Genomic DNA, 12,314 nt, shown 5'->3' with positions numbered 1-12,314 from the left:
TTGCTATGGCTATATGCACAGCTCTCATTTTGGTAGAAAACCAAGTAAGTGCGGAACCAAGTCAGCACCAGCTCTGAACCAGCACCGTGCTGGAAAAGCCCTAGAGAGAGCCCTGTCGCTTTCACCAAACACATCTGTTACTTACCCCAACCCAAGCAGAGCCGGGATGACCACAAAAGCCAGCAGCACAACATGTGGACGGGTGGGTCCTTAAATAGGTGTGGCCATTAAAAGGTGGAGACACGAGATTGGTCAATCACTAACCTGCATGCGGCACCAATCACGAGACAGGGGGCAGCAGACTACCGGGTCCAATCCTACAGCAGGGCTTCAGGTCATCTGTCAAACAAAGACGAAGGCTCACTCAGTCAGGATTTATATGCAAAAAAACAAGTTTAAGGCACTATATGCAAAAAAGACGGAGCCTGAAAGTCTAGGGCCGCAACAACATCCAAACTTCTCAGTGCCGCCACTTCCTATACATTCGTAACGCGCTGTGCGTCGAGCATCGAGTCTCCGAGGGGCACCGCATTTTAGGCCACTGTGATCAAACGGCATTGTACAGTATTTGCACCAGGGCCGTGGGAACCGATTTTGGTCCGGGGTGCTGAGGGACAAGGTTGGCCGCAGAAATCCTCTTTACACCGCTGTTTTATTCAATAAGAACGATGAGAAAGAAGAGCTACAGAAATGTGTGCCAATGCGACCGCTGATACAACGCACAGAGGAATCCCTGTGGCGTGCGAACACTGTAACGTGAAATTTGCTTGAATCAAGAGATTTAATCCAACTTGAGTTAGTTTGGCCTGAAGTAAATTTTTTCGATAATTCAGATTATTTTTTATCATTTCAAGTGACAAAGAAATATTTTAGGGTTAGGGTTAAACTAATCTAAGATTCAAGCGATGCAAGTCCTTTATCTCATTTAAAGGAGCAGGCCACCGTATTTCCATTGTGAGATATGTTCTTGCCTGAGCTTAGACGAGTTGATGCGTAGCTGTCTGGTCTTTGTGCGTGCCCGTGGAAGAGCTTGGTCGCTTCAAACTTCACCCCGGTTTGGAGCTATAGGAATACATTGGGAGAGGCTAAATGCCAACAACATCTTTGGTCGTTTTGAGCGACTGAGGGTACGCGCAAAGACCAGAAAGGTACGCATCAACTCGTCTAAGCTCAGGTAAGAACATATTCCAGTATGTAAAAATGGTGACCTGTTCCTTTAAGATGGTCAATGTTCTAGTGACAACTTTTTATGGCACCAACATGGCTTGCAGTGGCCCTGAAACTTCATGTTGCTTGATGTTAAACACGGCCGTACATCTGGGTCACTTCTGCAATATTGTAAGTTGTTTCTTTTATTATATCTCTAAACGGATGCAAAAAACTAATTTCAGGTCATTGCTTTGTTATTAACACAAACGTAAATTAACGGTTAATGACATTTTCAATAAATGTCGCCCTCATGGAGCTTCGTCTTCAGCTTGTGAACGACGTACCGTAACACATTTGCTCAGTTTCTGTGGGCAATGCTGGTTTCTTCTGCTCCTCTTCTGTATCACATAGACAGTGTTAGCCATATGCTAATACCATCCTCCTCTGCTGCTCTGCTCCGTCCCCCGTCAGTTTAAGTCTCAGCGCTCACTCATTATTTCGAACGGGAACCTCTCCAGATCTGTGCCCTTTAAATATTACACTCCAGCCTCAAAGACGCATGAATTTTGTATCGATTCGGTTTCCCCGCAGCCTGGATGGCTCTCACATGCTAAAAACACCCGGCGAAGCAAGGAGTCAAACGGAAGATTTAGCAGAAGAGAGACTGTATTTTTCCTTTGCAGGTTTTTAATGTTATTTGACTTTGCAATCCAAGTATATTTTCTCTACTGTATATTTGATACAAGCAAGTACATGAAGTTACAACACAAGTATGAGTACATAAAAAGCCCTGGTATGAAGGAGGAATGAAGGAGCGTGAGGGTTGAGTGTTGGGCTGGGCTTTTCCCCCCAAAAAACAGGTGAATCCCCATCAGTGTATAAGCTGTCGTCGCTGTGTATCCTTTCTGTTTTGTTCTTGGCGCACAAATGAAATGTGCAAAACCAGCCGCCTACTGCAACTGAGTGCTTTGAAGGATGTATCAAATGCTCAGGAAATCTTCAACATCAAAAGAGACACTTTGGGCAGATTTCAACCGAAACAGTCTCTTTTCTGTATCCATAAACAACAAAGCTTGCACATTTACATTTATAGCATGAGGATGAATAAATTAATTAAAAAAATAAAAACAAATGTGTATAACTGGACTGATTGTAGGAAATATAAGCCGGTCCCTGTAGAAATTCAACAAATCATTTGTCACAGCTTTCATTTGGCACTGGGAGGAGGAAGAAGCAAAAGTCTTTTAATAAGACGACTCTAGTTTGATTACAGTGTCACATTCTAACCACAAGGGCTGAGAAGTAGCTTTTGTGAGTAAGAAGAGAAACCTCCTCACCAACTCAACCTTCACAAACACTCTTTAATACAGTAAAGAATAAACAATAAACTAAATTATGTTTATTTGTCCATCCTCTGAACTCCACCGTATATACCCATGCCATCGAAATGTAAGTTGCTCTTTGAGTAAAAAAGGCTGGAGACCTCTGCTTTAAAGCGGACATGTCATGCATATGGAGCTTCAAAACACGTTTTATAATGTGAATATATGTCTCTGTAAGAATTGAATAGTAACAATCAAACACAGGCAAAAGAGCTGGTGAAAATGGTGACTGGGGCTCCTCCTGCTGGCAGCTACAGGAATAATAATAACTTCCAGGTTGGTTATGGTGTGGTTAGCAGCTCCAGCAGTGTGTGATGAACACACTTTGAGCACAGAACAGCTCAGAATCGATAATCTTGGATTATGGGCTTCAAAAGTATGGAGGACAATTTTTGGGTTTGTACAAGGAAGCGAGTGTAATCAAGAAGTACTGAACGAGGCGCTGACACTGTAGAAGAAGAAACAGCTTTGACCGGGGATTAACTCCAAACTCCGTGAAAGCTGTGAAACACGACTCCAGGTCTGTCTTTGATGAGGGAACATTTATACCTCAAGAAAGTCGATTCATTTGTATGATACGTCCACTTTAAGGTAAAACAACACATTAAAATTAAGTTTTGCCTACTGTTTTGTAGCTACAAAAAAGGACTAAAAAAAATCTGCTGCATTATTCTTTTTCTTTTGCCTTGAAATGATCTTGGGACCCCCCTCTCACAACCTGACAACCCTCCCGTAACCCCTGCCCTTGTCTCCTCAATCAGTCAACGATATTTGAACATCTCTACCACAACAGAAGCTCCACGGCCGACACAAACATCTGCAGTAACACTAACACATTGTTTTGTTTCAAAGTGGCACCATTTCTATCCAGCCACGGATTTTTAATAGTTTTTCCCCTTTGAACCAAGGTCAGACAAACAGATGCGAGGATCGTATTTTGACTCCGTGACATTAATCTTTTTTGAGCGACCTCCAAAGAATCTCTGTTTTTAATCTGCAGAAGTCTCCGCTCGCATCCGCCCTCCAGATTATCCGACGACAAACTCAGGGCAAACGACACAGCTCTCTGTGACCTGTGGAAATCTCTGTCAACGTCTTTCATTTTGATTCTTGTGAACTACGGTGCCCGCTACGGATTTTAGCTCCCTGATCAAAATCTGTGGTGATGTCGGCCATTTTATATTGTGGATTTGGAGGCTTTCCAGCCCCAAAACCCAACCGATTTGTGCAGTTCTGCTGTAGTGATTCATGGACTCAACTATAGGGACTCAAACCAGGATCAAACTTAAGACTTTCAGTGATTCATTCAGATATTTTTGGGCCCTGACAAGATAGACACATGCGATTCTCTAGGACATAGGTGTCAAACTCTGGCCCGTGGGCCAAATTTGGCCCGCAATGTAATTATATTTGGCCCGCGAGGCTATACCAAATGACTACTCGAGCTGGCCCACCGGTATTATACTTTTTTTTTCAGATTTTGCATATCTGGACTATTAAGTTATATATTGTATAGTAATAAGTGTTGCTTGTTCCATATTCAATGTTAAAGCAAATTTTGTTTGGGTCCATATTAAAAGGATCTTTTGATCAATGGTGGCCTGCGACTTTGTTCAAGTTTTACATTTTGGCCCACTGTGTATGTGAGTTTGACACCCCTGCTCTAGGATGATTCAGACAATATCGTGTTCACTTAATACTCATGATAATTGTGGTAAAAGTAAAGCATTCACACCTGACCCACTTAAGAGATCAGAGTTTGCATGTTCTCCCTGTTTCTGCGTCAGTTTCCTCCGGGCGGTGACGTACTAAGGGTACCAAGGGGCCCCAAGCAAGAATGTTGGTAGGGGGCCCTCTGGTGGCAGCTCGGTGTACTGCGCACTGGAAGAGAGGATATCATTTGGGCAGATGTGGGTCACCTGACAACTCCCAGTTCTCTGCATATGTTTTCCTCAGAACAGAAGGATGAGGTTCTTTAGGTCATTAAGAGTGTTAAACATTAAACTGGTTTCACTATTAGAAATATTATCTGGTGGAACAATGAGTAGAATAGTCTGTCCACGCCTCAAGTTAACATTAAGGAACCGTGACTCACTAAAGCATGCAGCAGGATGGGGATGAACAGCGCCACGGAGCATTGGTGGAGAGATGATGTAACTCCATGACCAATATCATTAGGAAGACTGTGTACCGTAAATTCTCTAATACTGGCCTGTATTCCATTAGCGGCCGGGTCTCTAACAGTGGCCGGGTTTGCGGCTGGCGGAGGCAAATTAAAGCCGGTCTCTAAAACCGGCCAGGGCTTTTATTAGAAACTATAGTGGTAGAAATATTCCCCATGTTAGGAATTTGTCTCATACTCGTGTAAATGATAACTCACGTGCAGGAAGTAAACAAACGGGAACCTGGGCCGATGGGGACGCTGTGGAGGAGCTGATCCGAGCGTAACTTTGACACAGATATAGCCACTTTTCAAACCTCCTGTGACTATATTTGGAAACAGGGCAACAAATGTTGTGTGGCCCTCCAGGGTTTTAATAAAGTCACCATCGCGTCTTCAAAGCACGTCCAGCTGCTCCGTGTGCAGGTCAGTCCAATTAATAAATGAACCTAATATTTTAGGTGCAAATGGACACAAATCTCGTTTTTCTTCATTTTCCTGGTCGTCCGTTTTGCTCAAATAGAAATAAAGGCCTGTCTCTAATTGTGGCCTGGTTCCAATAAAGGCCTGGTCCTAGATGCCCTTGAGTAAATAAAGGCCCCGGCCTATATTAGAGCATTTACGGTATATCAGGATCTTAGCACAGGCTTCTGAATAAAGGCTTGGTTTATGGGGGCCCGTGACTGTTGGGGGCCCCAGGCAGCTGCCTGCCTTGCCTTATGGCGAGCTACGCCTCTGCCTCCGGGTGCCCTCATGCTCTCAGTCATCCTGGCCTATTGTACATGTTTTTAGTGGTAGAGGAAACCAGAGTACGTGGAGGAAACCTACACAGACATGGGGAGAACATGCAAACTCCAACAAACTGTCATAAACGTAAAACATTAAGGGAAATAAAGTATCGGAGGTGGGAAGACAGTGTACTTAGGTAGATTTTTCAAGTATCTTTACTTTACTAGAGTATTCATTATTCTGTTTTCTTGAGTGAGCAGTGTGGGAGCAGGTCTGTGCTCTTCCTGGGTACGCAGGTGGGAGCGGCGACAGAATACACAAAGGCCGGGCAGTGCAGGATTCTTCCTTTAAGCCACGCCACTCATTTTAGTTTAATTACGGCTTTGTCATAAGCTGATTACTGAGCCGTATACTACTTTATTCAGTAATTTGATTAGTCGTTGCAGCCCTAAAGCCTTATTTATGTTAATATTAATAATCAAACAATAAATGCTCTGCCTCAAGAGTATCCAGTCTGTGACTTTTCTGCTTCTTTTTGCTTTTTAAGTTTTACATATTCCTCGTGGACCGCATAAAACTTTTCATATCACTGTGCTTTGCGCCAGGATATAAATAGTAAAAAAAAAGATGCGAGAGTGTGATAACAAGGTCCAATTTTGATTTAAATTTCATCTGAGAATCGATACAATGCGTCTTTTCTGGCTCAAGCTCCGAGGAACATTTTGAATACTTACAATCTGGATCATTATTATGCAAATTCCCCAGAGCAGAGCAAGTTTTAAAGCTGCGTTTTGAAGCGCAGCCAACTTTATTACGAACTAAGGAAATACTAATCTTATTAGGCGTGCTTTTTTAAAAGGTTTATTTGTGGAAAGAGATACTTGCTGTAGCTACAAATTAGACCTGCAGCCCGAGTCGAGCACTGTGTTTGGAAAAGCAGAGGCGAGAAACACCACTTTGGATAAACTTTAGGAAACTCAAGGAAAGATGTGTCATTTTTTTAAATATCCCAAGCTGAAAAGACTTTGAGATACTGTTATCTTAATTACAAGCATTGCATAGACGTCTGTCCATTGTGTGTATAACATAGACTAATCATAATTAGAGTGAATCTGATATAAATTACAGTAAATATTCTTGAATGGAGACAAAAGATTTAATTGTATGACACCAGTTTGTCATTGACCAGGGTTGCCCGATTCTCAAAACCAATTTATCGTACCAAGCCTCCAAAACGATCGTATTTCAGCACAAACTATTGTACACTATACAGTAAATATGTCAATAACACTGTAGCACCTGCGCAAAATATATTTCATATCATCACCACCCCTAACTACAACACAGGCTCATGCACTGTCCCATTACGCACACGCAGGACATGACAACATAGGCCCTCACCTACGAGATGAACTCCACCTCCTCGTCATTCCCTTCTGCAGCATTTCTGATGCTTGGATAAACTCATTAAGGGTTGCAGTAATCAGTCGATTGCTGGATTTGGTTTTATCAGATTTACTTTGGAGAACACACGTTCACATGAGGCGTTATAATGAGGAAAAATGATTAGCTAAGCCGTAGTAAAGAAGCGAGCAAATTCTTGCTGACCAATGAAATGCCACGGCTGCAGCCAAGGCAGGAGGATAATGCGGGGACAGTCTCTCCTTCTGACAGCAGATATTACACCTACATGAATATGGAGGCTAAGTCTGACTCCAGATCAGAGTGAAAGCAAAGCACTGCTGAGAGCGGACAGTGCATTTAACCAGACTGTATCTGGTGCTCTGAAATTATCGTACATTTGGGCCTTTTTTGAATTATTGATCGTACATCGTACAGGGGTCAAAATTATCGATAGTTATCGTATGTCTGGTCAACCCTGTCATTGACAATCTCAGTGACTTTTTGGGTGTGTTCATTTATTGCGATACTTTGTGCATTTATATGGGCCAAATTGTCATATTGCTATAACCTTATTGTTCTTATTTGGAAATTTGCATCTTTCACAGAAAAATGTACCCAAAACAAACATCCATGCTTCTTCTTCCACTTGCAGCAGGTTTTTGATGAAAATATGATGTGGATTTTCATAAAATAAGCAGCGTTTTGCAGCTTGTGATCCAGAGAACGCTTTCCTGGATCCCATCGTCTCCTGTTTTCGCTCTATGTGCTTCTATACACGAGTTTGCATTACTTCTGCTCTTTTACCTGTCTACCTGAGAGCGCAAGGAGATGGGACAGGCCAATCCCTCATTCCTGCCTTTTGCAGATTTGCATCTTGTCGCTAGTTTTAAGCAACCTTCAAGCACCTTTTTGGATGGAATTCAAACCGTGGTCCATTCAGACTTATCGTATTAGTAATGCATCATTTTAAATGGCTGCGGGGCAGGTTGTAAAAGTAGAAACAGTGATGCAGGGCGGGTTCCAAATGCGGGTCCCGTGGGCTGAACAAACCCTGACCAGCGCATCACTATCACCTAAGACTGCTTGCCATAGAAAACCCTACCAGGGGCACAAAGGTCCAAACAACATACAGCTGCTCCTAGTTTCATTCAGGCGGTCAAACTCCACCACATAAAGGTTTCAAGAAAGGCACATTTCCTGTTACAATATAAACATATTTAAGTGGATTCAAACAGAATAACGTAAAATAGAATGTGGAGCCAGATCTGAGTTTACAAAATGCATGCACTAACAATGAAACAAGCCTTCGAGCAGCCTGTGGACCTCCAGGCTGAGTCGGTCGCCCTTTCCCTCGTTGTCCTGAAGCTCCAACAAGGACCGGACGTTAGCTCCTCAGTCTTCCATGGGAGTAGATTTCTCCATCACTGGTTGGGTTTATGAGGTTTTCCTTGCTGGTGTTCATGAGTCTAATGGCAGAGAGCGCTAACATACGGTATCTGCAAGCTTACTTTAAGTTTCTGTCTTTGTCCCTTACAGGAAGTGATGTCTGTGGACGAGGAGTGCACGTCCTGCTACTGCCTGATGGACTCGGGCAGCTGCCATTTGTTGCTGGACGCGCCGGGCTCGTACGCCCTGGTGGGGGAGCCGCTGAGCCACGCCGCGGTGAAGAGGCTGAAGCTGGCCGTGTTCGGAGCTCTGGAGGGGCCCACAAGCTACGGGCTGCGGGTTTACTGTGTGGACGACACGCCGCACGCTTTTCAGGTACAAACTTTCAACCATTTTACCGATGACTGTCGCTGCAGCAGAGTCGTTTCCTGTCGCCTGTGCTTTTCGTTGAAGGTTCCTTTTATGCTGCTCTTTAATGCATAAACACACCTGTGCATTCCAAGTGTAGTCGCACAACCAGTGTTCATTTCGTTGACTAAAAGATTTCATCACAATTTAAATCAAAGTAATGTTGTTGCTGACTATAGGTAGTACAATTATGACGAAGATAAAAATGAAAAGAAGGGACTAAAAACATCTCAACTTCCAGTGGCACAGTTTGAAAAAGCTTCACATGATTTACTGCCAAAGGAACAAAGTCTGTGCTTTGTTCATGTTGGAGAAGCTCCATGACACATATGATTAATTATGTTTGAATACAATAATATGAATGTAAAGTCGGCTAAATTAACTGGAGATAAGGCTGATGATCGTTTGATTAAATCTTTATCTAATTAAATGACATTCTCGTCAAAAGACTAAGGGGCCGATCTTGTGTTTCTGAACGCAGACTATTCATCTTATTCTGGAAGTTTGCGTGGGCGCCGCCATGAATCGTGGCCTCCCCTTCACTCCTATTAGTTAACATAGGGCTGGAGAAGTCAAGATAAAGTCAGATACTATGAATACAAAGGCAATGTTAGGCCACGCAGAGAAACGGTGCAGTCTTGATTTGTTGGTGCAACATTTTCCCTCGTTCTCGACCAGAAGTGTCATGACAAAGGAAATGCCGATCCGTGGCAAAAAGAGGCAAAAGTGGGCGGACTTTGCCGCTGTCAAGGGGCAAACTGTGAGATCTTTCACCTCCAGACCTGGTACATTTAAAGAAACAGGCCACCGTTTTTCCATACTGAGATATGTTCTTACCTGAGCTTAGACGAGTTGACATTGTACGTGCCCATGGAAGAGTGGGGTAGCTTCCAACTTCATCCCCGTTTGGAGCTATAGAAATATGCTGGGAGAGGCCATATGCTAACAACATCTTTGGTCGTTTAGCGTGACTGAGCGCATCCTTTACGTGGGCTGTACGTGGGCTGGACAAACACCCACGGCCAATGGCGATGTTATGTAGAACAATCTTTTTCTTCCAACCAGCCAGCTCCCCAAGGGCGCAGTCACATAGTGTTGGCTGCGCACATGCAAGATGACAGTCTTGTTTGGAGCAACGCGGTTCTTACGCCAGTCGTAAGATCGGACCCTAAGATTTAAACTTAATCAATAAAAGTGTCAAAATTAACATAGCTTACATCCATCCATCCATCCATCCATCCATCCATTTTCTTCCACTTTTCCGTTTCCGAGTTGTGGGGGCAGCTGTGGTGGGTCCACGGAAGGACGGCATCACGATTCTAACCGGGCCTGTTGGTCTCTCATAAGGAGCTTCTGAACCGCTCTTTGTCTGACCCGTCACCTATGACCTGTTTGCCATGGGAGACCCTACCAGGGGCACGAAGCCCCCGACAACAGAACTCCCAGGATCATTCGGGTGCTCAAACCCCTCCACCACGTTAAGGTGGCAATTCCAGGAGGGCCATAGCTGACAACTGTTTCTAATTGTCTAATGTGTAGCCTGTGTTATCGAGTATCACCAAGTCCAAGGCGTTCCAAGTTTGTAAGAGAATGATTGGACCTATGATTGGACCAAGATTACTGAAAATGTGTCAAGAAAATGAGGAGAAAGTAGTGATGGTTTGTTTGCAGATTGTTTTTATGAGTTCACGTGAATGGTTGAAGTTTGCGTTCACTTTCAAAAAGTTGTAGGGTGCTCAATTGGGGTGTATTTTCAGGATATAAAAGGATTATCCCTCAGATTGGTTAATTACTTAATGCATCAGCTACATGTAGTTCCAGTTTTGAGGTGGTTCACGGTGACCACACACAGCAGATGGACTTTTATCACCAAAATCCCTTGTTTTCCGTTCACTGCGTTTGACAAATCCCTGATGCTCAAACAACAGTGTGTGAGCATTGGCAGTCACTACAGTAAACAGCACATTTGTTCACTGTCAGGTTTAGCAAATGTTTTCTACAGATTTATAGAATTCAGCATCGAAATCTCAGATGGAAGGCAGATCAAATTACAACAGTTAAACCTTATTATTGGTTGATAGAGGTCTTTCTGCTTTTCTTCTTTCTCAATGTGCCGTTCTATACTTGAATGAGCAAAGTTGTTAACCATGAAAACTCGAGCCAATAGCAAAAGCGATTTACAAATAGATTGAAATAGCCTAGGCTACAGGGAACAACAAACAAACCGCAGTTGTTTAAGTTGATGAGAACTGTGGAGTTTCTCTCCCTTTGCATCAAAGTTTGGAGTAAGTTTAGTGTTGTTGTTTGTTCTCAGAACTGCTCAGAAAAGCTAAATGTGCTGCAGATGTACCCTGGCTTTAGTTTGCCCCCTCTTCTCAGTACGACCTGCCTGTGTGATTGAATCATGCCACAGTCTTGTAAAGCTATGATGAACCTCATATTGTTCTTTCGCTGTTATGGGACAGCTGTCTGTTTGCTTCATCAAAGACCTTCAGTGCGCTCTGGGGCCGTTTGCAGCTGAGTGTGACCCGACTGGGATGAGGATCAGCGCCTCCAAATCCGAGGCCATGGTTCTTTGTGGAAAAAGGTGGCTTCCCCTATTCAGGTTGGTGGGGAGTGGAGGAGGAGTTCAAGTATCTCTGGGTCATGTTCACGAGTGAGGGATGGATGGAGCGTGAGATCGATAGACGGATCGTGCGGCGTCAGCAGTGATGCAGTCGCTGTATCGGACTGTTGTGGTGAAGAGGGAGCTGAGTCTGGGGGCAAAGCTCTCGATTTACGTTCCCGCCCTCACCTGTGGTCATGAGATCTGGGTAATTACTGAAAGGACAAGATCACGGATATAAGCGGTAGAAATAAGTTTCCTTCGCAGGGTGGCTGGGTGCACCCCGAGATATAGTATGGTGAGGAGCTCAGTCATCCGCAAGGAGCTCGGAGTAGAGTCGCTGCTCCTTCTCGTCGAGAGGAGCCAGCTGAAGGGGCTCGGGAATCTGTTTCGGATGCCTTCTCGGGCAGGTGGTCCTGGCAGGTCCCATTGGGAGGAGGCCTCTCGAAAAACCCAGGAGTCGCTGGAGAGACCATGGGGGTCATTTAAGTGTTTGCTCGTGTGCAAAAGTGGTTCAGCTGCAGATTAATTTGTGTGTTTTTTTATTCATGCAGCATTCTCACATTAACATATTGAATTTCGGGCTTCAAATTACTGACTAGGTGCAACATCTCCACAAAACAGCATATTTTGTTTTTCAGCTTGCACTCCCTATTTCATACTTGATATGATAAATGACCCCCCATGACTCTGTGGCTTAGTGTCGCCTTTAGATCTGCCCAGAACAGACCGGCCCCAGATAAAGCTGAAGAAAATGGATCGATGAATGTTACGGGAGGCGTTTGATTTTCATCCAATTTTGCTTCATGTCAACAGAACCCCATAAAATGCCCAAAATGCACATCATGCTCAAAAGCCGGCCAATAAATTCACACTTTTCTTCTTGCTTTTCGGGGTCATTTGCATTATAACAAAAGACTCTAATAAAAACATAGGTCAGACACAATGGACAGAACTTCCTATGAGGACAATAAAGTCCCAGTCAACCAATGGACAAAGACCTTTAAAATTGGTCACTCCGTTCACGCCCCGGATTTATTAACTATTTTCTCATAAAAGCGCCTGATTTTAAAAGATTTTCCTCAAATAA

General features: G+C 43.7%; 1 protein-coding gene across 2 annotated transcripts in view; it reads left to right on the top strand.

The window, feature by feature from the left end:
• The window catches only part of unc5db (unc-5 netrin receptor Db), a 591,396-nt gene that overhangs the window by 532,749 nt on the left and 46,333 nt on the right, over positions 1-12,314 (top strand). For both annotated transcript variants that reach the window (XM_079567276.1, XM_079567275.1), the window contains one exon: positions 8,362-8,586. In XM_079567276.1, coding sequence (XP_079423402.1) covers positions 8,362-8,586 — 225 coding nt within the window. The remainder of the gene's footprint in view (positions 1-8,361; positions 8,587-12,314) is intronic.

The sequence above is a fragment of the Gobius niger genome (genome assembly GCF_951799975.1).
Source record: "Gobius niger genome assembly, chromosome: 1".
In the NCBI taxonomy this organism is placed as follows: domain Eukaryota; kingdom Metazoa; phylum Chordata; class Actinopteri; order Gobiiformes; family Gobiidae; genus Gobius; species Gobius niger.
Note: the sequence above shows the minus strand (reverse complement) of the source record. Positions and strands in the feature narration are given on the sequence as shown.